The 27,380-nt window shown below is 38.8% G+C and overlaps 1 protein-coding gene across 1 annotated transcript in view; it reads right to left on the bottom strand.

The window, feature by feature from the left end:
- LOC139740081 (RIMS-binding protein 2-like) overlaps positions 1-27,380 on the bottom strand; it is a 132,074-nt gene that overhangs the window by 16,520 nt on the left and 88,174 nt on the right. The window contains exons 6-19 of the mRNA XM_071650671.1: positions 24,533-24,720; positions 23,759-23,937; positions 21,451-21,515; positions 20,627-20,863; positions 17,106-17,181; positions 13,298-13,345; positions 10,812-10,952; positions 9,115-9,192; positions 8,066-8,230; positions 7,364-7,633; positions 5,516-5,677; positions 4,681-4,806; positions 847-1,023; positions 75-253 (exon numbers count right to left, since the gene is read on the bottom strand). Of these exons, the coding sequence (XP_071506772.1) occupies positions 75-253; positions 847-1,023; positions 4,681-4,806; positions 5,516-5,677; positions 7,364-7,633; positions 8,066-8,230; positions 9,115-9,192; positions 10,812-10,952; positions 13,298-13,345; positions 17,106-17,181; positions 20,627-20,863; positions 21,451-21,515; positions 23,759-23,937; positions 24,533-24,720 (2,091 nt within the window). The remainder of the gene's footprint in view (positions 1-74; positions 254-846; positions 1,024-4,680; positions 4,807-5,515; positions 5,678-7,363; positions 7,634-8,065; positions 8,231-9,114; positions 9,193-10,811; positions 10,953-13,297; positions 13,346-17,105; positions 17,182-20,626; positions 20,864-21,450; positions 21,516-23,758; positions 23,938-24,532; positions 24,721-27,380) is intronic.

Genomic DNA, 27,380 nt, shown 5'->3' with positions numbered 1-27,380 from the left:
TTGGAGTCATTCTCAACAATAATAAAATAAAATTTGGATGGATTCTTTATTCTTTTTTTTTCTCCTCTTCTCACCTTGCTACCGTCCGGCACCTTTCCTGAAGTCTTGTCTTTCCGCCTCTCCTCTAAGAGCTCCGCAGGCACTTTGATGGGCAGGGAATCACTGGAGCAGCCGTTGGGGGACAACGTTCGGACCACCAGCTCGGACGCCGAGACCATGCGCAACCGCGACTTGCTGACACTGACACGGTCAGCTGAAGTGAGGAAAGAACGTGGAAATGAGGTTTATCACAAACTTTAAAAACACCAAAGGTCCATTTATTTTAATGTTTCTCCATAAACATTTGATGTCAAAGGAGAATTTGCTTTTCAGAAGAGTTCAATATGCATCTACAGATTAAAACTCCCATTTTCTTTTTTTGTGGGGGGGGGCAAAAATATCTTTTTATACAGAAAGGATGTAGGCAAACCAAGGATTTGCAAAATACAGCAATGTTTTTGCATTTTCTTGCTTTTTCTTTGTATTTATTGGTAGTGACGATACTATGTAGATTCATACACACGCACATCAGTCAAAAGATCGAAATGCATACAGTAAACAAGTGCTTCTTTTTTTTTTGAAAATTGAAAATGTAATCGTCACTGACATTGTAAAATTGATTTCAATATGCAATTCAAAGGAAATCTCAGGCAGAGCAAATGTATGGCAAATCAACATCAGAGATCATCATGATATATTTCTCAAAGAATAAAAATGGTGATTTTTTTTTCTTCCCATTGGTTCCTGTCTTCCATCACGACAATCAAATTTCATTAAAAAAACAAACAAACTGCGAACGTCACTCACCGGTGGGTGAGGTCGTCTCGGCCACTTTGCTGTTGTTTGCGTACGCGGCGTAACCCATGACAACGGCCCCGTTTGACAGGCCAGACGTCGTGATGGTCACTGGAAGCCACTCGATGGTCAGCATACTGCTGTTGCTCCCCTGTCTGACCTGGACATCGAGGGGGGCGTCGGGCAAGCCTGCAAGTTAGAGATTGAGGCGCGAAAGACGGTAATCACTTTAACCTCTCGATGCACACACCACATGTTGCCGTACTTACAATCACTACCAAAATCACTCGATTCACAGATTATTTGTGATGCATTCTTATTAACTTTCTATACATAACTTAAAAAAAAAAAAGATTGTTAATGACAACACATAGCTCACAGAAGGCTGACTGGACATACTATACATGTAGGAACAATTAATGCATGCCATGTGCAATACACAATCTGAAGGTAATGGACAAACAAACAAACAAACAAACAAACAGCTGGAACTGTTTGGTCAAAGATGACCTATAGCAGCTACAGTGATGAAACGGCCATGTTGGAGGATTCAAAATGTTTTGTGAATCCTGTGTGTTGTGATTCACTAAAAGGCTTAAACAGATCAGTTCAAACATGCATTCACATTTCAGGGATATTTCATTCTGACGATGCTAGTTATATACAAGCTGCCCATTTCTAAAAGTTGCATGCTATCTAAGTACATGTACTTCTGTCTACACTAACAGCTATTCACATTGCCCTACATGGACTGTACATATATGTTGCTTGTTGCTAGGCAAATATTCAGTGAGCTTTGGGACACACAAGGCTACATTTTCAGGCAAGTTGGAATGTTATCTATAAGTTTGATTCACTGTTAGGTGAAATCAGTCTCTTTAGCAAGTACATGGCGTATATTACTAGCAATTTTCCTCTGGGAAAATGAATGGTAGGTGATAAATACATTCCTCTTTCATTTGATTTGTGTAGGGGGAGTGCTCAAATCGGAACACATCTTCTGAGACACTGCTCAATCATAATATATTGAAAGTCAGATGTATACAACCACTGTTTAAAGACAGAAAGTCATATTGTCATATTGTCCAATAGGGAAGGCAACGTAACAAATCCGGTAATGTTTTGGTTTTATCCTTTTCCAATATACATATGTACAAAGTACAATTGCTGTATCTATATATAATAGCTGTATTGTGTCAAATGAATACTCATGCCTTTTTGGAATGCCATTCACAAAACAGATTTAGTCACAGAAATTTTGTGAACTTAGATACAGTCAACCTTGCCTAAGTTGACCTCGCAGTTGCCTAAGTCGGATGATTTAAGTCCCTTCTCTTTATATTCTACTGATTTTAATCCCTTATAAAGTCGAATTTTCTCTAAGTCGGAACTTTTTCTTCAGTCCAAATAGATTCAATTTAGGCAAGGTTGACTGTAAATTAAACTGAAGTGAACAGCATGAATGATGCTCATCACGCATACAGGATGAGGGAAATGACGGGGGATTCATGTCTACACATTAAACGTCTGCCTCTACAACATTCAAGAGCTCCTCAGCACAGGTTACATGGATGCTACACAGACACATGTAAACATGCCAGCTGATACATTCAGACAAAGTACTTGAATGCTACACTTCAGTGTGTGTTGCAAATTATTTTCTGCATGGTTATTGCAACGAGAAGCCCTTTCAATGTACCCATCCTATGTTGGAAGGAGTTACATGTATCTTCCAGAGTTTGGACAAAAAAAAAAAAAAATCATTAACCATTCATCTTTGATGCACTTTATGTTATATTCACTTGATATCAGCATTAAAGGGGATGGCTAGTAACCGATTAGTGGGAATCAGTGGGAATGCTGAGGGATGATTGTTCCAATCCTTGTGGGATTCATTTAACCCGTTGCGGACAAGTCCTGAGTATACTCGGGCAAGTGTCTATGGGAAATGCGTGTTGTAGCAAATTCAAACCGTCCTCAACGGGTTAAGAGTACATTATATATCTACTGTTGTGTGAACATTTTTTGCTTCAGAACGGTCTCATATTCAAGTAATGTGCAGATTAATGCCCCGTCACTGACCAGGCATGCTAACCTGGAGACATTAAACTGCACATTACTTGAATATGAGACCATTCTGAAGCAAATAATTTTCACACAACAATGGATATATAATGTACTCTTAAATGAATCCCACAATGATTGGAGCAATCATCCTCCAGCATTTCGACTGATTCCAAGTGATCAGGTACTAGCCATCCCCTTTAAATCACAAATTATTATTATTAATTTTTTTTTTTTGGTGGCACATCTCAAGAATAGAAACAATATTAGAATGAAAAAAATGCAACTGAATGTGTGAAATTCAGCAAAATAAACATGAATAATTAGTGACAGAATAAGATACATGACTGCAAAATTGAAAGGACATTTACAGAAAGAGAGAGAGAGAAAAAAAAAATACATAGTCCAACATTGATACACCTAGCTCATTGTAAAAATGATGATAATAATAATCATGATAATCTCAACATTTGTGGGATAATCTAGAAACCAGTTACTATTAAACAAGCAACTGCATAGAAGATGAATAAAGACTACCATAAAATCCTAGTAGAGAGAAAATACAACATTCTACAACTTGTACACCTCTTTTCAAGAATATACAAAATTATGAATAATGGGTAAGATAATTTGAAAGGGGGGGGGGACAAAATCTTGAAAATATTTTCCAACATTAACCAAAAAGGAGTCTGGAAAGGAAACTATTTCCTCCAACATCAACCAAAAAAGGAATCTGAAAAGGAAACATCAACAACAAATTTATACAAAAAGGAGAGATAGATTTGATGACACAACTTCTAAACGGATATGCATTGTAGGAAGCACAAACGACAAAAGGACAGGCTTTAAACATAGAACACGTGTGCGACAACTACAGGCAATTGGGCGACACCAATACAGACCACTACAAACCTTGTGCAGAGTCTGAGTAAAGTTAACGAGGAAGACACGATAAAAGTGTGCAAGTAGGGAAAGAAAGAGAGAGAGAGCAAAGAGAAAGGGAGATATTGAAGAGAGATAAACTTTGAGTTGGATAGAACGATTATCATGTCGCAGGAAAAGGGGGGTTAGATCATCAGGGGGTTTGCATTTAATAAAAAGACATGAACGAGACGCAAGGATTAGAGAGTCATCAGCTACTGAAGTATGTACATGTATTGCATTAGTGACTACAGTGTAGCTCATACAGCGAGTACCTTCACATGAAAGTGCAAAGCTCAAAGGACACACATTCACGCTGTACATGTATGTAAGAGATAGAACTTGACTCAGGGAAAATGAGCAACTACAATTGTAAGAACAGCATTGTATCTTGCTCACATTAAAAATGTTAAAGTTTCAAAACTCTTTATCCTGAAACATCAGCTGGTAAAGCTTCTTAAAGTGTTCTTTTAGTAAATGGAACATTTATGGGAAGTCAATAATAATTGAATTATGAGCAATAAAACGATAACAAAAAAGTAAGTGCACTCCAAATTTTCACCCACACAGGGGTTACAAATAATGATCAGTATTTTGCTCAACTTGCAAGTAAAACTGTTGAACTTCGAGAAAAAAAAAATCAGACAAATTTAAAGATGTATGAGAAACAAGTAAAAAGGTCTTGAATGACATTTAAAAAAATTTAAAAATGTTATTAGAGTCTGATTGCATCTAACTTTACTTTCAAATATCATGAATAATGACATACAAACTGACAGACAGACATGAACAATAAATCAGCAGAAAAAAAAAAAAGTTTTGTTAATTGCCAGAAGGTAGCAGACGTTTTTCTTCACCAACCTCCCGGTAATGTCTTGAACTCGATCTCCACTGAATTCTTGCTGGCCGGGGAGCTACCATCCATGGCGGACTGCTTGCGACTCTTGGCTCTCACATTGACCCTGTACACCGACAGAGGCTGTAGACCTACACAGGTGGAGTAATCACAATGGTAGACAGCCTTGTTACATTCATAATGGCACTGCTTGGAAGACGTTGCTGTTTCAAGTTCAGTTATTTGTTGAACTTAGCTGACTGAGCTGATGATGATCAATTAATAATAAAAAAGAATAAAACAACAAGTGGGCTGCTTCACAGAAAACTGAACTGCTATGAGCTGACTCACAAAAGAAATTAAAATATTTTCCTGCACCACCCATCAGGCTGTTGGGAACTACAGTAGTGTCATGATTCCTAGTACAGAAAAATTAAATGCATAAAATTATAGAGTTCTTATACAGCAGGCATAAAACATGGATATCTTTACACTCTGTATGCACATTTACGGGCCACAGGCTGCATAACTGTCATACAGGCATTTAATACATTCCCTGGAAATGTAATGTGTTAAGTATGTGAAACTCTCTCTCTCTCTGGTGGAAACAGGCCACAATCCTATCCTGTGATATGACACAGATTACCAATACTAGGGATAAGACATTATTCTTTGTGAATTGACAGCTGTCTTTATGACATCTGTCCCCACTGGAGACAAAAATCACATCAGCAGACATGCCAAACAGCAAACAAAGCAATGTTGGGGTTAATCTTGCAGCCTGGGTGTCAAGGTTTACTACTGCTGACATGAAGGCAACGGTCACTACTGGGATAGGGTAGGGCGGTCATCCTACTGTACCTGACAGCGTGTGCTTGTAGATGCTGGGCTTGACCGTTCGCACCTCCTCGCCGTTGACGGAGATGACGTGTGGAAGATTGCTGTTGCCTGGAAGCCAGCTGATGTTGGCCGAACTCGGGCCGACGTTGGAAGCCTTCAGATTGGTGGGAGCCACTGAGGCGTCTGGGGAGGGGCGGGGCAGAAAAAAAGAAGAGTGGAGGCGATGGTAAAGGGTAATGAAATCTTGCATGTAGGATAGAGACCCAGTGGTACAACAATGGTATATGTATGTGTGGTAAAAACAATCCATTTAACCTGTTCTTTCCGCAATTATCTGAGTGCCTTTAATGCCCCCAAACGAGATTCTTTTTACCCCTTAAATAACAGAGAACAGACAGGTTGGTAATCCACCTGTGGGAGAGCAGTCAAGCGGTGCATGTTTCCCCTTTCCACAGTCAACTACATTGTACATGTGCTATCGAACAATGAAAATATCGATCAGGTGCCAGGTATGAATAAAGCGTCGCTGATGGGCTCACAGACTCTTTTGTTCTACACAAAACCAGGAACCTAGATGGGATGACTGGGGTCAGTGAACACAGAAATCCACTGAGCTCAGCTTTGATGGCTATGTACATGGTCATACAGGTTTTATAGCAGAACAAGCGCAAACTAAATCAGAAAAAAAAAAGGCAAATAATACTGTGATATACGCATTTTCCAACAAAAAGAGAACAAATGCTGACAGAACAAACTCTGACCTTTTTTATCAAACTCATTTTTCTGGGCATTTTAACACAAAGAAACTTGAATTTAGGCCATGAAAGCAGGCACTCTTGTCTTCATCTTGGGAACCTGGTATACAAGGTTCCCATACACACGTGTATATCAGTTGCTCCCACCAGGTTCCCGTAAGGAACGGGTTAAATTGGGAAACACACGTACACACTAGGCCTATGCCTCCCTTATACTGTATTTCAAGCCTCAAAGATATCTGAGGGAGGGGAGGGGCAGTTTTATATGACATCTGTTGTTAACAGCATCACCATTTCTGAATACACACATTATGCCAGTTATAAACTAACTGTAAACTTAAAATCTACAACAAAGAAAGAAAGAGGAGACACAAATGAGCAGTACTGGTAAAGAGAAGGAATCTTCTTTTGTTCATATTCATTCCTTCTATCTTTCCTCAGCATCCTAACTTCCTATACAGTTTTTTCTTCCTCTTCTTCCCCTCCTCTCCCCTCTTTTTCTTTCTGTTCTTCCTTCTCTACCTCCTCTTCTTTCGGAAAGAAGGAAAAATATTACCCTTACTATACATCAGTAGCAAGTTGAAGAAAAGTGTACTTTTTGTGAATTAAAGATATGACATTTTTAAAAATTTTCTATATTATTTTCTTTATATCGTTATCCATACGTGATGTCACAATAAGCTGTAGTCTTTTCAGCCAGTGATTGCTGCACCAAAACTCTAAAAATTCATAACTTACGACTGGATTGTCCGATTTTCCTCAAACTTTCATTGATGTGTTCCACTAATTTGCTACATTCCCTCAATCCACATATATTTGGGTTTCATTAGCCTTTAATGGACGGACAAGCAGGATAGACAGACAAGCCAGCATAGCCTCTGAAGTGCTGCCAACATTCACCCATCAAAATCAGGGAGATTCTAAAGAGGAATTAGGGAGAAACTTGCAGGTCACACGTACCTCAGTGGGAAATGGGAAAAAAAAAAACAAGCCCCAATTCAGGGAGATTTTTTTATTTTCTCATCTGGACATGAAGAGAGAGTTAAATTTTTCAGGAACCCGCCTGGTAGAATCAGGGAGACTTGGCAAGCTCTAAATTGGCAACATTCCTCACCCCTGCCTATGACCAGCATGCAGGCAGCGTCCTCGGACATCCCCCGGGCTGTGACGGTGCGGACGGAGATCCGGTGTGTCGTGCTCGGTTCCACGTTCTCCACGAGGGCGCGCGTCTTGGCCCCCTGCTTGGTGGCCGTGCGGTACTGGCCGTCCACGTAGACGCGGAACTCCAGCACGTCCGGCGGCGCGATGGTGTCCGGTGCCACCCATGACATGATGACGCTATGCTTCAGCTGCCGGTCTAGGGACAGCTTCCGCGGGCAGGGGACTGGATTTGCCATAAAATGGGGGAAGGATACCCAGAATACTGAATGCATTTAATAGGAGTTTAACGTCGAACAGAAAATCAATACGAAACCACAATAAATTTCTACAAAGTACATCGCATCTACAAACTTAAGATGCTAATGGGGGAGGGAGAAATGCAAACTGTTTGTCTTATTTTTCAATTTATATCATAATGACATGACCTGAAAAAGAAACACTACTTTACAATTAAAAAACAACAACAATTTTTATGAATTTGAATTCCATCAAAGCACCCGATGACAGAAAATAGACCTTAATTTCCTTTCGTCTTTTTTCTAAAATAAATTTTCACTTCTAACCAAGGCGTACCACTAAATACTCACACATAAAAGTCCTACTGGAAACACAATTAGGGTGGCAGAATATTCATATACATGTGTAATCAACTCACCGCTAAATGACGCTTCGCTGCCGAAGTCGCTTAGCGAGGCCAGGCTGCTCTCCTCGTTGCCGCGGGCGGGTTTCTGGGCGTGGTTGTCGTCATCCTCGTCGACCTCTGGAATGTCTTCCAGGTCGCTGGGATGGTCACTCTGGGCTCTCACGAACGCCAGGTCACCTTCAAAAAGGGTGAACGACAAAAAAACAAAGAAACATAGAATTGGAGTTACAGAAGCTGGATAGTGAATCCTCAGTATCCTGACCATTCATATCCTGAAGTTCAATGAAAGAAGATCAATTTCGTAACTCACGTAAATTCAAATACATCAGCAGAAGAACTTTTTCACAAAGATGATTTTATAATGCCACGCCTCTAAGACTTGCCAGAGATCTGTGTTACAGAGGAAAACGCTGGATCATGCTTGCACCGTTGCTGGAGCTGCAGAAAAATTATGGTCAGTCTACAACGATTGAACATAAGTTTGATGCTACATTAAGTGTCTGGCAGAAAAAATATATATAAATACATGTATATAGGTTAGGAATTTATGCAAAATTATATGTATACAGGCAAGAAAATCATCTTATTGGACCAGTTTATCTACCTTCTTTTTCTGGGGAGAAGGTGTTCATCTGAATTTGTCTTTTGAGAAAATGTGATCACAGTTGCTTTAAACTACAGTGGTGTATATTCAAGCTTAAACATGTTAACTACAGTAATTGTTAGTTGTGATGTTAAGGGATCGGTAGAGCAGAGTTTGAAGTAGAGTTTGAAATCAAGAAATTGTGTAGGTCCTTGGGTGACCTTACAATCAATGACCTGTGTGAGAATATGAAGCTATTTCTGCTATTGTAGTTTTCTGCCAATTGTGCCATAATAGGTTGCATTCGACACAGATTTTCACTCCGTGAATAATAAAGATTTAGAAATAATCCCCCATATTTTCCTAGCATTTTTCATTGCCTCTTTTTAAACAACAACCACTTTTTTTTCAGATAATGATGTCTGAGTACTTTGAGTCCAGGAAGAGAGCAGTATGAAATCAGTCTTTCTCGGAATACCTGAAAAATGGTTGACATTAGACCTCCTCAGCTCCACGTCCTCGCTGTTGAATTCCAAGTCACTCAAGTCACTCTCACCTGTGACGGAAGCACAAACAATTCTCAAGTCAGGAACAATATGGCAGCTGCAGTCATGCATTGCTAATCATGCAAACGAATGCATTTTTTTTAAAAACGGCATGCTCATTTATACTGTGAAAGTGGAAATTTTCGTGATGTAAAAATTTTTGTGATGTGGAAATTTTTGTGCATTTTGCACAACAAAAATACGGAACAAAAGTAAAAGCATGCAAAATTTTGTAGCTTGTTATCTGTAACATTATTCTGTGATTTGATTCTGTGGAGTTAAAAATATGCGAAATTGATCTTACCCAACTGAGTATAAACAGTTTCTCCAGGGAAAATTTTCACTTTTATAGCAGTTGCACAAAAGAAAAAGGACATCATAAAAGCATAGCGCTGATTACATATCTACTTCTCAAAAGAGTGGTCTTATATACAGACCTATTTGAGTAGGAGTACAAGGTAAGAGACAAGACAAGTGCCGAGAATATTTTTCAAGAAGAATCACTATTGACAGAACTGGTAGTATTCTTAACGAGTAAAATGCTCGCAATTAAAAAAAAAAAAAAAAAAAAAAATAGAGATGAGACCAACAAAGCTGCCTGCAAAGTATTAATCCTTTGTTTGCTTTGAGTCCCAATTGGCACAGAAGGCCTCTATAGCATTGTACACACTGTCCAAAGTCCCTGAGACAGAAAGGGTTAATCGGCAGTGCATCCATGCGAAGATGACATCTCCGCTGGCAAGAGCCAAATAGACTGCACAAACTCTACTGTCTACTTCTGAAGTTCTGTTATAGTCATAAGCTGTGCCCTGAAAATAACTACTTTCAAGTTAATACACAGAAGAGGAAGGAGAGACAAGGAAATGTTAGATTCTCAAAATAGAAGAGAAATACTAACACACACATCAAATAATGATTACATAAAGAGAGAGAAAGAGGAGAGAGAAGAGAGAGATACATGACCTGTAAAATTGTACATGAACATGAAGAGAGACAAAAAGTACTTGTCACATGCTGTCCTTTGACATAAAGAAATAGAAGGCGTCTACACTTTACATTTTTTTTTTTCGTACGATAACACACTGTCATCAGATATTCCAATATGCGATCATCATCTCTTCTATACTAACTTGTGGAATCACTTTCATTCATCAGCCACACACAAAAAAAAAGTGCATGGAATGAAGGAAAAATTGTCTGAATGTTTGAAGCAAGAGAGTGGAGGATATCTAGATGATAGTATATAATCACTATGTGTGAATTTATGTGGATTCAATCAATTTCAGCTACAATTCTAATCAACAAATAGTTCAGTGACGATGAAAAATGTGTAGGAGCCCTAGGATGTATCAAAATCTAACAAAAAAGCAATACTGCATTTGTAAAGTGAAGGCATGCTATGGTCCTGAGATGTCTATGACAAAACTTCAGGCATATATCTCTATTTTTTTTGTTTTTTTGTTTTTGTTTTTTTTACCCCCAAGGCTTTGAGAGCAGTTTTTATATGCGGGAAAACTATTCAAAAAGTAAACGCAAAATCAAACCCCGCCAATGAACGTCCCCAAAGAGACGCATGATGCATGCTGTGGCTACTATGGGACACACAATTTGAATCTTCCATTGACTGCACCTGCTACGTGGTCCTTCCTAGTACTGGCTGCCTTGGCAGTCTCCGCCTCTGTCGCCACGGTAACAGACATGACGGGATTGGGCTTGGCCACTAGGGCTGCCGCTTTGAGGGCCATCTTATGGCTGCTACTGCTGTCTGTGTCTGGTGAGTGTATGCATGCCAATGGGAGCCATTTCCATTTGGAACCATGAAGGATTATGAGCGGGGGAAGCATTTGACAGGAGCGCAAATATTGTATATAGACATTTTTTTTTTATTATTTTTTTTTTTTGCAGATGGGGGAGGGGAGGTGGCAGGTTTGGACCAAATCAAGCAGCAATAGCATAAGACACAAAACATGGCAGGTCCATACGTGGGAAGACGAGCGAGTCAAAAGCATCATGCCACGAATAAGAAAAAAGACAATATTTGATGCATCACCGTTACACGATGCATGATTCAACATGTGAAGTGATAAACATGCGAGCAAGTTCACATAAGCCCATCAAGACACAAAAAATGGAATAAGAAGAAGAAGTAGAAGAAGAAGAAGAAGAAGAAGAAGAAGAAGAAGAAGAAGAAGAAGAAGGGGAAAAAAAAGTAGTAGTAGGAAATTCCACATTTTTTCACATTGGAGTTGTAGAAGGGCAAGGGGCAGAAGGGGAAAGATTATAAGATTGTATAAGAATAGCAGTAAAAAAAGAGATATAGAGATTCCAATCACATACAAAAATATGAGAAAAAAATGTCATAAAAAGTACACAACAGATGCACAATTTTAGAGCAATGGAACAGTACAATAGGGTAAGTGGATATTTTACATAAAGATAGAGAAGACAAGAGTTCACATGGCCAAAAGGAAATAATGCCAGACAACGGAACAAACATGGACAAAAATGCCAAGGGCCAAAGATGGAAGGCAATGCAGGTAGAAGTTTGATGGCAACAATCATTGATCAAGCAGCCAGGAGAATAGAGGACCAACGCAAATAGCCGTGGGAGGACACCATGAATGGTGTCGTCGGGCGTGGTGGGCAAATCACCGGGGTTAGTACCAGAGGAGAGGGGGGAGGGGGAGGGGGAGGGGGAGGGGGAGGAGGAGGGTGTGGGAGGAAGAAACATGAAACAAAATGAGGTGAGTGAGTGAGAATATCCACTGGTGGAAGAGATTGGTCAGTCATTAGTGGTAAGAAAACACATCAAACGCTAATCTCTCTCTACACCATTGCACCATGTGTCAACGTCTTATAGTTTTATTGACCTCTCATCTTGTCTATCATGAACAACATATAAAAGGCAGCGCAGATACAGCTGCATACTGTATGTATATATGTGACATACACTTGATTTTCTTTCACTGAAAACAAAAATACTGATTCCATTGGGAGAAATGTATGAAAATGTATGAACTTCAAACTTCCAGTCTATTCAATGCAAATTGCTGCATGATGCAATCATACTAAACTGCATTTGAATCCATGAGGCAATGGACATTTCATCATGTAAGGCTTCAGTGTTACAATTATGAAGTTTGACTATTGGATTATTGTGAAGATAGACAACATTTTTGGTGAACTCTCAAAGCAAAAGCAATAAAACGGTTTAAAACACAAATGAGTGTGTGTATGTGATGTGGATCTGGGTGGTGTTGGTGAAATCGGATCTTTAAATTGCTTTCATTCTAAAAGTTCATTTCTAAATGTAAAGACTGTAATGCTATTTCACTTGATACCCAAACATCTACATTCCCTGTGAAACATCTAGTGTAATCAACTGGTGCTTTATGCAGGAATCAAGAAGATACCGTTATATCAAATTTCACACATCAATGCTGATTTTTTTTTTCTTCAAAAGCCACCATATCTACATATATAAATCATTCTATACACATTACATTTCATACATCAATGTTGATGAAAAATCCCCAACCATATCTACTCTATCATTCTATACATCTATCTATGTATCTATAGACACAGCCAACTCTATATCTCTCTAAACGACATCTATCTATCCATCCATGTATCCCTCTATTCCTCCTTCTATCTATCCATCTATCTATCAATCAATCAATTTGTAATCTCCTGACAAGGTCTTTCTAATGGGATGATGTCTTCATTACTAAAAGAGATGGTGTAGTTTTGGTTGAGATGGGGATTCAGGTTTCAACAATTTGTGAGATAATTAGAAACCACTTATACAAAATATATACAATTCTACAGTTTATTTGATTAAAAGCAGTTTTGAAATGGCAGAGATATCAAAAAGACAAAGCAAAACAAAGTTTTCCTAATAAAGGCGGGTCCACCACCCCTTCAAAGGAAAATAACAATGACCACTGCAATGTACAGTAGCCTTTACTTGTGAAAACCCTTTGTGTGCTTTTGAGTGCTGACTGGCACAGGAAACTAATATAGCATTATACACACTGTCTGAAGTCTCCGGCACAGAAAGGCTTAAAAGCTCTGACTGTGCCTTATGGGACTTTCCGACCTTCTTGTACTCACCATCACACTGTGATCCATTATTGTGGATGAAATCTGGCAGATTTTCCTCTGTAGATAAAGAAACGAAAAGAAGGGGAGAGTCCACATATCAAACAGATACTGCCATCATGACAGAATCATATTATCACAAATTTTACATGTGTCTCCCTGCATTCTTTTGAAATATTTGGAATAATCTGTCTCAAAATCCTGAAGCTCAAGGATGTCCTCATCAGAAAAGTGTCCCCTGGAAAATCCCATTTAAACAAATCAAACGATACAGCTCTTCAAACTCATAAGTGAAGAACATGACCATGCGATAAGAAATAATACCAAATAGCAACAAACAGGCATACAGACTAACCACCAAATACATATCTATGTAGAGAGGCTAGAGACAAGGAATTATCGTATTTACATTGCATCCGAAGACAAAGAATTCTTTACACATGGCTAGAAATGAGAATGTGGTGTGGGGGGGGGGGGGGGGGGGGGACACATCATGACACAAAAATTCCCATTAAGTTGATGCTTGATGTTTTGGGAGTGAAACACATCATTTCTCAAATTCTCTGTCAGAAAAAATGTTTAAGATATCATTGAATCTGACCAGGGATGAAGGGTCTGGGTTAATATACATTTGTAACTCCAGCAAATATCATCTTTACCCAAACAATGGCAATAGACTTATGTGGCAGCAAAAATGTGAGTAACGAAATCATTGCAACTTGGAATTGAATGTAAACTAACATTAATGATAAATTGATGTACAATTGATGTACTGCACAATCTCCATTTTTACCAAGCTTACATGTCTGACCTGCTTTGAGTCATTGGATGGTGTCTGTGTGTGTGTGAATTGTACATTACGAAAATAATGGTAAGAAATGGTTAAGTGTGAGAATAGGGTAACAGGGCAGAACTATGGAAGAATTATACAATGAATAGTATGAAAGAGAAAATATACAGAAAGCAGAGAGAAAGAGAGAGAAAGGGAGAAAGAAAGATACAGAAAAGAAATATTCCATGGGATAATTTCTGTGAAAAACAACCCAAAAAACAAACTAGCACTTGTCAAAGTAGACATACATTTGTACATGGTACAGTCAGGCAAACATGATATGTTTGTATATTATACACACAGATCCCCAAAGGGAGATACCTGTATGAACATTCCAAAAGTCATAGAAAAGAAAAAAAAAATGATGGACAAAGAGAAGTATAGACAGGATTGAGAGAGAGAGAGAGAGAGACAGACAGACAGACTGAGTGTGGACCGACAGGCTGGACAATAATATAATATAGATGTCTATGCAGATGCCAACAGAGATTTAGGACAGTCTCAAGTTAAGAGAAAACTATGAAAGAGCAAAGCCTGAAGGCTCCCCTCCCCCTCTCCCTCCCCCCCCCCCCCCCCCTCAAAAATAAATAAATAAATAAATAAATAAAAACAATTTAATATGGAAAAGGTAGTGTAAAAACAACCCAGAACACTTGGATATATCAAAATGGTTAAAAAAAAATAATAATAACTCAAGAAGAGATGAAAGAAGCTTTGAAACACAACATGAAAAGAAACAAAATACTAATGCAAAGTAGGCTGTAAAGTGACAAAAGGGTAACCAAAATGGTGAACAAAGGCAAAAGTACCAAGGTGATGAACCAAGGCAAAAGTGTGTGATGCAATCATCAACAAAATCACAAAACTTTAAAAGTCAAACATGAGAAAAAAAAAATGATGAAGCCACTGAACAAAAGAAAATATGAATGAAAAAAAAAACACAAAGCAAAACATAGAAATTCAAAATGAAGAATAGGTTGAAAAGGATTCTGATCTAATCATGGATGGACCCGACTTGGAAAGAAGCATTCAGATAGGGAATGGGGCTGTGGACTGGAATGAATGCAAAATGGGGGAGAAAAAAAAAATGTGTTGGTTTGTCTAAATATGACAATTATTGGCATTGGAATGGGATAAAAAAGACCTCGTGATGGCTGTAGGGTGAACAGGGCAAGGTGTGAAATTCACTTTTACCTCTTGTTCCTATCAGAGCTTTTGCATCTTTTGAAAATCATAGAAAAGCATAGAAAAACAAAGGGGAGTGATGTTAACAGGATGAACAGGCAACAACCTCTGAAAGCATAATGCATTTGAGTTTGATATTGAGGTCCAGTACTATCTCAGTAATGCAAAGGGAAGACCATTTTCTTGTTCCTTTATCTTAATTGCCATCTTTGTTGTCGAAATTGTTATTCTATTGGTAGCTAAAATGTGGACAGGAGGAATCAGGAGCATATCCTGGTTTGTGACATTATGTGGCATTTCAACGTTTCACATAATTCAGCTTTTATTCACAGTTCAGCTATTCCCCCCCCCCAAAAAAAAAGAAGAAGAAAAGAATGACACACAAATTTGTCTAATGCATTATATACGTTTCCAGAATTATGTAACGTCTTGCTTATACTTTCTCAGGTATTTCCATTTCCATATGGCAAAGAATCTCACAAGCGAAACATAAAAAGGTAGCAACAGAAGCATCTACCGGAGTATTTACAATTTTGTAGTTGCACAATTAATTCAAAGCAGACAATTTAATACGAAGGAATTGTGTCAAAAAAAGAGAAAATTTCAGCAGTGACTTTAACAAAAGTTTTCTTTTTTGTAGCATCTTGATCACACTTGTAGGAAAGAGAGAGAGAGAGAAAGAGAGAGAGAGAGAAAGAGAGCAATGCAGAAAGAAAATGAAAAGAGAACTAAATAGACATTGACATGTAAAACACAGAAAATACTCTAATTTCATACATGTATGTACAAATGCTAAAGTAATGTATAAAGGCAAACCAATAACTATAAATAATGACAGAGGAGTATAACCACAGAAACATAGAAGTAGTATATTCTGTATCACCTACCAACTAGAATGAATCCCCAGTATTTTTTTTTTTTTCATCATGCATTTCTAGCCTGTCATGGCTATGGTTGTTGATTTAGCCGACAGCTCATGAACGAAATGCTTGATTGCAGCCTCACATATCAGCATGTGGTTTACAAAATGCTTTGACTCTCTACCTAATGACTGCCAACATTCCCAAATCAAAATCAGGCAGATTCTACACAGCAATTGGGAAAATTCTTGTCTATCACATGCAACTCAGTAAGCTAAAATAATACCCAAATGAGGAAAGTTTTAGAATGCTATTGCCAGGACATCAGGAAAAATGTCACTTTCAGGGGAAACTTATGCCGAACTGGGGGTGACCCGTCAGCTCTGCTACTCTCTACACTGTAGTTTGGAGACTGGCATATGCTCTGTGACTGAGAGAATCTGTCTGTAGTCTCCAAGGGCCATTTGACACCACATTAACGTGATCTCGGAGACTAGAAGTGCGTTCACCTCTCTTCATAGATTGCATGCCTCTTCACGGCTTTGCAATAATTTTACCATCCAAGCTTTTGAAAGCGTTTGTCGCATGCCTCACTTTTAATCGACGAAAGACAAATCCAATTCTTTATGAGACTCAATCACAATCATGACATATTCAATAATCTGTTTGTCCCTTTTTTCCTCTATCTAAATGAAGACATAATGCATGGAAAAAAAAACCAGACTGATACAAAGTCATGACAAAGCAAATTAGTACAGTTTTTACATAGACTGTCCTAAGTTATTTTACCAGGGCTGGGCCATGAACATGATAGCGGGTCGAGTCTGTGAGAGAGCACAGCTGACTTTGGTAAATCCTTCGCATGCATTTGTGTTTGGTTTTCCTCACAGGAAAGGCCCGATGCTGGGCATCAAAATAGTTAGAAGGGAAGGGCCTGGCTCACCTGCTATTCTCTCGATGAAGTTGCATGGTACCAGCCCTCTGCGCCCATCCATGAGTTCCCCTTCATAGAAACCATCCTGTGCAAAAGGGCGGGGGGGAGGGGGGGGGGGGGGGGGAAGGAGAGAAATCGTGAAGAAAGCCTTTGTCTACAAACATACATGTAGGTTATCTTAGTATTTCAAAATACATTAAAGGACAAGTTCACCTTCATAAACATAAGGATTGAGAGAATGCAACAATATTAGTAGAACAGATCAGTGAAAGTTTGAGGAAAATTGGACAATCGATGCAAAAGTTATGAATTTTTAAAATTTTTGTGTTGGAACCGCTGGATGAGGAGACTACTACAGCTTGTGAGTCATATGCGTACAACAGTATAAAGAAAATGTAAAAGAAAATTCAACATATTTTCACTTTTTTCGCATAATAAAAGAGCTCTTGACTTGCCTCTTTCTAAAAGAGGCAGGGGGAATAATATTGCCCATAACATTTGTCGGTAACGAGTCAGGGGAATGTGTACTTTTTTCATTTTTGAAGTTTCTGCTCAGTCACGGCTGGATGAAAAGACTACTATAGCTTGTGATGTCACATGAGTACAACGATATAAAGAAAGAATAAATAAAATTCAACATATTTCCATTTTTCTGGCATAACAAAAGAACACTTGACTTCTCTCTTTCAGAAGGCAGGGGGAATAATATTACCCTTAACATACAGCACGTCAGTAGCAAGTTGAAGAAATGTGCACTTTATTCAAAAAGTAAAGTTTTGTGAAATTTTCTTTATATTTTCCTTATATTGTTGTACGCAAGTTATTCATACACTGCAGTAGTCTTCTCATCCAGCGGTTGCTGCACAAAAATTTTAAAAATTCATAACTTTTGAACGAATTGTCTGATTTTCCTCAAACTTTCAATGATGTGTTCTACAAATATTGCTACATTCTCTCAATCCTTATGTTTATAAAGGTGAACTTGTCCTTTAATAACTATCAACACATTACTAGAAGTTATTAAGTAGTTAGCTATAATTACAACCACAGAAAAACAGATAATTACTGGACCAAAGAACACTTTCTGACTTCCTATTACTGTCTACATGAAGTCACTCTCAGCCTATACATACATATTGTCGCTGGGGTGACAAGACCTTGTATCTCAATTTTGGCAAAAATTACTTTTTTGGATAAATGGTTAGAAAATCAGTTAAGTGATGTCCTGTCCAAATCCTAGCTGTCTTACCCCAAAAATGAAGCCACCACAGCATGTCAAAGGAAGGGCTCTCCCATTTGATATAGTGCTCTGGCTGCCATGTTTTTGTTTTTTGGTTTGTTTGTTTTTTGCTCTCCTGAACATTTGACATTTTGTAGATACGAGGTCTTGTTGCCCCAGCAAGATACATGTATGTGATTACAAAACACCTGCAGGAAACCGGTATTTGACACACAATGGGGGTGGTGCGGGGGACTCATCCAAGCAGGGGACACAATTGAAATACATCTGTATTGTTCATGTAGATCTATCTTAATAGATCATGCAACACCGTTTCTTGGTTGTGATTTTTTTTTCTCCAAATTCAGGCCAAACCGTTCAAAAATGTCTATTTTCACTGAAATCTGCCCATCTGAAAATGCCTTTTAAGGAAATACACAGCTGCAAATGGAAAAATTTTTGCTTTGTTTTATGCTCCACAATTTTTAAGAGTGACATGGACTTAAAGGGTGTGTACAGTTCTGGTTGAGGTGAGGATTTAGCTTTTAACGTTTTGCGAGATATTTAGAAACCACTCTATGAGATGCCAAAGAGCATGCAATTCTAAGGGGTATCAAAAGTTTATGTGATGAAAATCGGTTTTGAAATGGGTGAGATATCCAAAACCAAGGTGAAACAAAGAGATCCTAATAAAAGGCGTGGCCTGTCGCCTTTTATTATCACTGTTTTGGATATCTCAGCCATTTGAAAACCTATTTTCATCAAATAAACATTGAATCCTTCTTAACTCTTAATGTGCCAGACCAAAAACCCCTAACGTGCCGCCAGACGTTTTTACCCAACGCCAGAAAGTTTGTGAACTGGATTGACAATGTAATTTAAAACTGCCATATCTTTGAAACTATTGTCTGTTTTGAATTGGGTTCTCCACAACAAATATCAAGAAATGATTGTTCTTTCGTGTCATGTAGTCAGTTTGCTGTAATATTTATCTGAACCTGAAATATTGAAGAAATAATCGATATCATTAAAAAAATATAATATTTTTTTGTGTCGTATGGAAACAAAGAGTCAGACATGATTTTTCTTCAATAGAACGCTCCCTTGACTCTGTGAGAAAGTTTTAGAGCTACATTTTCTCTTTCAAATGATAACAAATTTGTCTTCTAGAGTTGTAAAATTCCAAAGATATTGGCAGTTCAATTTGTCTTTTCAATTTCATTTTCTGCCTCGGTAATTCATTCCCAAATCTGTGTCCTTTAGTCCCAGATCCTGTATTTGAAACTCAAGTAAATCCCGCGTCGAGTCCTGGAAGAGTGTCTTTTGTCCACTTGAGAAGGAAGCACCCACTAATCCTTCTTTTGTCTCTACTACGGCCGGGCGTGCTCTATTGAAATCGGCAGGCCTTTGTACGTGAGGAGTTTGTGCTCGTGCAATTCCTTGGTTTACAGGTCTACTTTCCGTCCACTGTACATGTACATAGACAAGAACAAAAGCGTGTTCTTCTTTTGTAGAAGCTAGCGAGGGGACGATTAGTGAAGTTCACTGTCCAAGACAAAAGGATGAAAGACTTGACCGACGAACGAAAGCTTTACCCTTTTTTAGGGACAAAATGAAAGCCGCTCCCGCAGGAGAGCGCCCAAGCAGAACAATGCGAGTGGAAACGCATAGACAACACACGCAGATTCAGTAGCATACACACGCGTGATTTATCAATGAGACATTTGATCTATACACATCTCGCAGAGGGTGCGCTCTCTGCGGATTTTCCCGACGCGAAAAAAATAGATCTAGCTGAAAAATCACACATTTACTCAAAATTTTTCAATGTAAGCATACTCATATTTTTAGTGGAAACGATGGATATGCTAATCAGCTACCAGTACATGTAAATGGCAGTTTCTTGTTGTAACGCGTTTTGGTACCACAAGAACTTAAATGACCAATGTTTTTTGCGCTCTTCTTGGTCGCCGATCGGCGACCATGGCACGTCAGGACTAAGGTCGCCGTTCGGCGACCATGGCACATTAAGAGTTAAAATTATATGCTCTTTCATATCTCATAAGAGGTTTCTCATCATCTCACTAATGAATGTTCAAAACATGAATCCCCACCTCAACCAGTACTGTACAGTCCCTTTAACAATGGAAGTCTTTAACTTTACCATGTTTGCAATCGATATTTCTTGATGTTGAGAATGTGTTTTTCCACTGCATTTTATTTTGTTGCAAAACATTTTAACTTTGAAAGCTACTTTTCGAGGCAGACTGTCCATTACATTGAAGCTACCAGCTTCTCCTTGCACACAAACCTCATCGGGATCGCCGTAGACGTAGATGTAGTCGCCGGCCGTGAGCGGCAGCTCCGAGGCGTAGTTGTCGTTGGGTGAGTCCTGTGAAGGGTCGTAGTTGTAGCGGGCGATGAAGACCGCCAGCTTGCTGATCGGCCCCGACGACATCGAGGCGTGGTGGAGCCGGCTGAGCAGGGCCTGGTCGATCTTGTCGCTGAGCTCATCCAGGAAGTCTTCAGGGTCACTAACAGACTCCGCCTTGAGAGGAAATATGGGAATTTACCCAAAACAGAAAGAATGAGAAACAAAAAAATGGTCTATCCTCTGATAAAGGCTACTTATCCTACTAATAAGGATGATTCTGACAAATCCATCAAACAATGACACCACATTGTATTTAATAAAACTTGATAGAAACTAGGGCGCAGACTTTTACAATATCACAAACTAAGGTATTGATATTAAGTGGTTACGGACAAAAGCAAATTAAATGCCAGAATGTAAGATTGATATGGCATTTCTCTAAAACATCTGTACAACCATAAAATGGACAAATCTAAGGCTTGAATTACTGATTATCTGGTTACATCATTAGCCCAAATCAACTCCAGAACATTGGGTACAATGTAGAGCTGGCAAAGATAAAGAAAAAAAAAACTAAAACCTCCAGCAAAATTACATTTCCCAAAATACTGCAGCACTGAAAAAAACGACAAAATATCAAAGAATAACATGAAATGTGAACGAAAAAAATTAAACAAATGAGGAAATTCATATAGTTGTCCACCAAAGAAAATAAAAAAACAAAACATGCAGTCAATTTTACATCTTGGCCCGATGCCTACCTGACCATTTTGACCTCCTGACCTCTGTGATGACCTCTCTGACCCTATTGATACATCAGCTGCATCTGAAAGGATAAAAGCAAGTAAAACAAGAAATAAATACACAAGTTTGCACACTGCTGCTTTGATATTTAATGTCTAAATGATTATCATCTGAGTGCAGTGCTATCATGTCACTAGTCATGCCAAAAGAAGAAGTGGATAAAATCATACCCATGATGTCTCCTTTTCCTTTCTTTATTGGGTAATGCTGTCATTACGGATTTTGTTTTGAAATCATGTCCTCAGGATGCCATTTTAATGATGTAAGTTTTATGGATGATTTCCCTCTTTTCAGTATGAAAACTATTTTGTCATGTTTGCACTATTCATGAAGTGAATAGATAAAATATGCATGTACTACAGATGCAACTTTAATAGTTGGTTCTGTGCATAATATAATGTACATGGTAAGTCTGGAGTTTTATAGACAGAATCTATATTTTTTTAATATTCTGAGATTTTTTATTTGGTGGATGGATAAAGACAGCAAAGTAAGAGGGTAAAACCACTGTGTTTATTATGTGCACGCAATCTTGAGAACACAGACTTAAAACGTTGAGGACAGACTGATTTTGCTACAACACGCATTTCCCATAGACCCCTGCCCGAGTATACTCGGGACTCGTCCTCAACTGGTTGATAGTCAATCGGGATCACACCTTTAAGACTGAAACAGATCTTTGGTCTGTGAAGTGCAAGGGGATGGTTAGGGACCTCACTTTCACCTTCCAAATATTGTGCACTTGGATTCTGAACATACATGGGGTGATGATTCCCTTTAAGACAGGGATGACATCACAGCTTTGGGGTTGGGGAGGGGAGGGGGTGGGGCAGGATCCCATGGGTAATGTGATTGTCTGGGAAGCTTGTCTGGGGATGGAATCTCTACTGGGGTGAGTGAGATGGGCTGTGACTGCCAGGGAGATTTCCTAGGCCCATTCACACACACTGAAAAAGCACAATTCAAATTGCTATTAAAATACTAGTAGCGCTCTTTTGCACTCTGGTACACATGTACACAGGAAAGAAAACAAAATGTGATCCAAATCTCATTTTGTCACAGAGAAGAATCGCAACTCAAATCGCACTGATTTTAGCAAGGCCAAACTGCACGCGCATAAAATCTCAGAGTATGACCAAGCTTTGAGTTCATCGTCCTGTACGCCTTGCATTATGGAACATACATAACCAATTTGATTTCGCACCAAAAATTATTGCGACTATTCAGATAGAAAAGAGCGACTGTTTTAGAAACGTCCCACTTTTAGTGGCCCATTGATCACGATTTCAATCTAAATACCTAAGGCATCTTTATCAAAACAATGAACTACACAACTGAGAGATGGTACAAAACACAAATTGCTAGGTTTTTTTAGAGAGAAAAAATACTGATTTCTAAATTGTATGCTTTAGCTAATGCTGCTTGACTGAGAAAAGAGAAACTGAGAAATATTTTTAAAAAAGCAAGATGAACTTCCTCATCTGAGAAAATAACTACACAGCACAGCAAAGTGGAATGATGTTGATAGCGGATGCTGACAGGTTAACCATAAATCAAACCCACTCTTATTCTGTTTGTATACAAGTGGCAGTCCATATAATTCATCAATCTGTAGATATTAAAAATCTGGAGTCTACAGAAGCACAACTTTTTTTTTTCATTCTGTCTGTCTATAGGTGGTTTTCCTTTCTGACATAAATCCATGGGTATTTATTTGGGAGTCTTAAGGCACAAATCCTTCAGTAATACCATCTGTCTACAAGAGGCTTTCCATAGGATCAATCTTTGAATCTGTCTACAAGTGGCTTTCCATAGGATCAATTTATGAACATGTCTAAAGTCTGATGACTAAAGAAACAATTCTGTCTGTCTACATATAATTCTATGAAATCAATTCATGGTAATGCCTTCACATGCAAGATATTAAAGCAAACCCGTCTCTTTACTGGTTTGATAGTTCATGTACCAGTAATCATCAAACTTTGGAAAGATCTCTGTACAGTGTACAGGCTAGATATCAAATCTTTTCGCTTATTGTCTTTCATTTCTCATACATTTTTTTTTAAACACTAATTCCATCATCATACGACTGGTGCTGCACATGACTGATTTCCAGAAAAAAGTTTAGGTTCAACAGGCATAAACCCTTTTCATAGATTCAACCTGTCAACAAGCAACAATCATTTCAATCTGTTGATATCAGTCTACAGTCTACAGAAACTCATCTTCATGCACTGAGGCTAAGAGAAGCCACGATGTCCCTACCGTGTGACTTGGCCCTGACCAGCGTCTCGCCTCTCGGCGCTGAGGCAGACAATTCGGCCGTTGCCCGGGCAACGAGGGCCTCCTCCGCTATCCGCTTCCAGTCCTCCTTCTCCTCCTCCGTGCCCTTGATGACGGCAGCGGACCCCAGGGACTGGCCGGAGTTGTGTCCGGCCCTTGACCTGACGGGGGGAATGAAAAATCAAGAACACTTTAATACTCACGCACCACACACTCACGTTGGACACGGTGTACGACTGTGGACAAGTTATACAAGGGGGTGGTGACCACTTGAACAGCGAGACTATCAAAAAAAAAATCACACCAATTAATTTTCTTTAATAGTTGTTTTATTCTCCTTTCTGACAGAATAAAACAGAGCAAACCCAAATGGAAGTTGACCACCTATTACATCAAATTATTCAAAATAAATTACTTTGATTAATTACGTAAAGTTCAAATTACATACCAAACATGTGTAATTGAGTATACTTTTGGAACCAGATGTGGGTCTACATACAAAGGCAGAATTCGGAAATATTTTATTTTCATATAATGATTGCGACAAAAATAACAACAGCAATGACAATAATATTGCTAATAGTGGGCCCACTTATCAGCGACTAGCATCACTATAACCATAAACACTGTTATCATAGAAAACATCTGAAAAAGCTGAATTTACACACACTGTAAAGAGAAAGGAATGTTTGATTATTCAGGTTCCATGAGTCATTGTACCCCTTCTTAAGTTCTTGGTCCTGGATCTACACATACCTGGCGGTTCCAGGACTGGCAGCGAGGGTCTGGAGCTGGGTGCTGGTCTCCAGGCGCAGGGCGCTGAGCTCCTGAGACAGCCGTCCAAAGTTCTGGCACTGTTCCAGCCACTTCTTCTCCAGGTCCTGGACCTTGTGCTCTAGCCTGGAGACAGACTCCCTGTGCTGCTTCTTGGCCACCTCCTGCTCCTGTGTGGTGATAGAGGGGAGCAGCGAAATAAAGGCACACCTGTCTATACACACACACAAGACAAGGAAACCTAACTCTACACAACACACACAGGCACATATACACAAGATGACAATGCATAACTACACAGTACATACACAAAACATTCTCCTTTATTTCTATCAGCCAATTCAATGAGTCCATTGTGTGTATGAAAGGCTAAATACACCTGTACATGTCTCTTTGTGTGATTGTGTATGTCACTTAGAAACAGACATTCATCACTGTCATTTTGGAAACTGAAATAATGAGGGGGAAAAGTAATACATGAAGGCAGGAGAAGCAAATTTCTGGATAACACCATGCTTCTCGACATCCATTTTCTTAACCATGAATACACAAATGAGAACAATCACATTATCTTTTGAGTATTGCATTTAAATTTAAATTCAAATTTAAATCATCATTTTGTGCATTTGGTTTCAGGTTAAATTCTAAGCATCATGACTCTGCCAATGACCCGCTGTTTCTGAGATATGGTAATACTTCCATAGATATGAGAATACGAATCAGGACTTAGGACCATTTATCTGCTCTTGGTCTGCCTGCATAATTGAAACAGAACATGGAAACCCCTCTACACAAAATACATTGTATAATAAAGTGGTGACTTTGAAGGTAAGCACACACACACACACACACACACACACACACACACACACACACACACACACACACAAAAACACACATCCACAACACACATACACACAACTAAATCTGCTGATCTGAATTGTAAGCTTAGGAGAAAATGCATCCTCTAAAAATATTGATCTTGAAAGTCTCAAGCTCAATATTTCAAACATGGAATGTCTGAACTTTAATACTGGCCCCCCACAGAAGCCTGTGTGCTCAAGGGCATCGCAGTCGTCAAGGCTGCGTGAATGTGTGTACGTGACAGGGAGGTGTGAAATCTCGACAGCTCGCAAGCTCTTTTGCAATGCTTGCAGAGATGAATACCAAGAGCTCCGTGGTGGAAAGTGAGTACACAATCATTTGAATGCACCGATAAACTTCCAACGCTCATGAATAATTTTGTGCCAGGCAACTTGACAAAGATATGAATGATGTGTCAGCTGGTTGAATGAATCCTTGAAGTGTTTGATGTTTTGGAAATGGCTGATCATCAGAAGGCACAACAGAGGTGCTACCCGGCATCTTTTTCCTTCTACGTTTTGGCTAAATATTTCATTTCGTTTGATTTGCAAGTCAGCACGGGATGAAATCACACTGCTATAATCTTGGTTCATGGAGTGTCCATTACGTGTGGATTTCCATGGGTTGCCAGTGTTTGCTGAATCAGCTGCACAATTGCCTATTATTGATAGTGTACATGTACAAATGTAGCTTTGGCAAGACTTTTGTATAAAAATATGCAAACACAAAAAAAAAACCTTCATTTGCGAAAATCATGGATACCTCATCAGGACAACAACTTCATGCAAGATATGAACAAAAATTTTCATTATGAATCAACAGTTGTCATTAAATTTTCATGGAATATGGTTAAATTCCAAGGGAGCAGTGAAAATATCTTTGAAGCACTTGAGTGTCTTTTTTTTTTAGTTTGACACACACACAAGGCAAGGCAAGCATATCATTGGTGTTTAGTAGCAGGTACATTTCCCGATTTGGCTACTTACTGTATGTCAGTGTTTGAATTTATCTATCGTATCTATCTGTTTATCTTTCTATCTATCTGTCTATCTATCTATTTCTCTATCTATTTATCTGTATATGCAGTATACAATATATTCATCTATGTATCTATTTATCCATTTATTTATTTATTTATCTATCTATCTCTATATCTATCCATCTACAACTATTTTCTATCTATTCAAACCCAGAGTTAAATAGTATATAATACATGTATATACAGACATATATTTATATTTCCTTATTGATAATGCATAAAGGAGATGCGCATCTGTCAAGAATATTATATCATCCCTAACTGCACTACCTCAGGCAGCTTATGCTACAAGTTGATATGGGCCAATCGCACACCATTTTCTGAGTGAAATTTGAGGTGTAATGCGATGGAGAGCGACTACCTTGGCTCAGAGAGTGAGTGGAAAACAATAAATCTCTTGCTCATCCAAAATCGCATCCATCAATTCCCATTTTGACGGAGCGCCATGTCCGATAGCAGCACCGCTGCGTGCGCTGTGTCTTTTTTTCGAGCACCGGGGTGACCAGGGCCCGCAGCGGCTTTATGGTCTTAAAAAGTGTGCCTCCGTCGGCCACCATGTGGCTCGGCTTCATGCGGCCTAAATGTGGTTTGCATATGAATCAACCTCGTTTATGCATGGAAAAGTAAAAAAAAAAAAATAAGAGAGAGAGAGAGAGTAGGGAAGAAAAAAAGGAAGTTCTTTGATATGTGGCACATTAACCCCATTACCACTCAATCCTAATCCTTCCTGCTCTATTTAACACTCTCCTCAGGCGACATCTTAAAGTGTCATCACTCTTGAAGGAGAAAAACAAAAATGGTTTTTCTCTTTGCCGTTTTTCTCTTTGCCGTTTCTCAGTTTTACAAAGCTCAAAACTGGCTTCTGCATTTCCACTCCATTCCCTGTGTAGAATACTCCCTACTTCCTTTCATACTGAAAAAGAAAAA

The sequence above is a fragment of the Diadema antillarum genome, unplaced genomic scaffold, assembly GCF_040938485.1.
Source record: "Diadema antillarum isolate AM-2024a unplaced genomic scaffold, OU_Dant_1.0 seq00000833_RagTag, whole genome shotgun sequence".
In the NCBI taxonomy this organism is placed as follows: Eukaryota; Metazoa; Echinodermata; class Echinoidea; order Diadematoida; family Diadematidae; genus Diadema; species Diadema antillarum.
The sequence above is the reverse complement of the archived record's forward strand: the minus strand, read 5'-3'. Positions and strand labels throughout refer to the sequence as shown.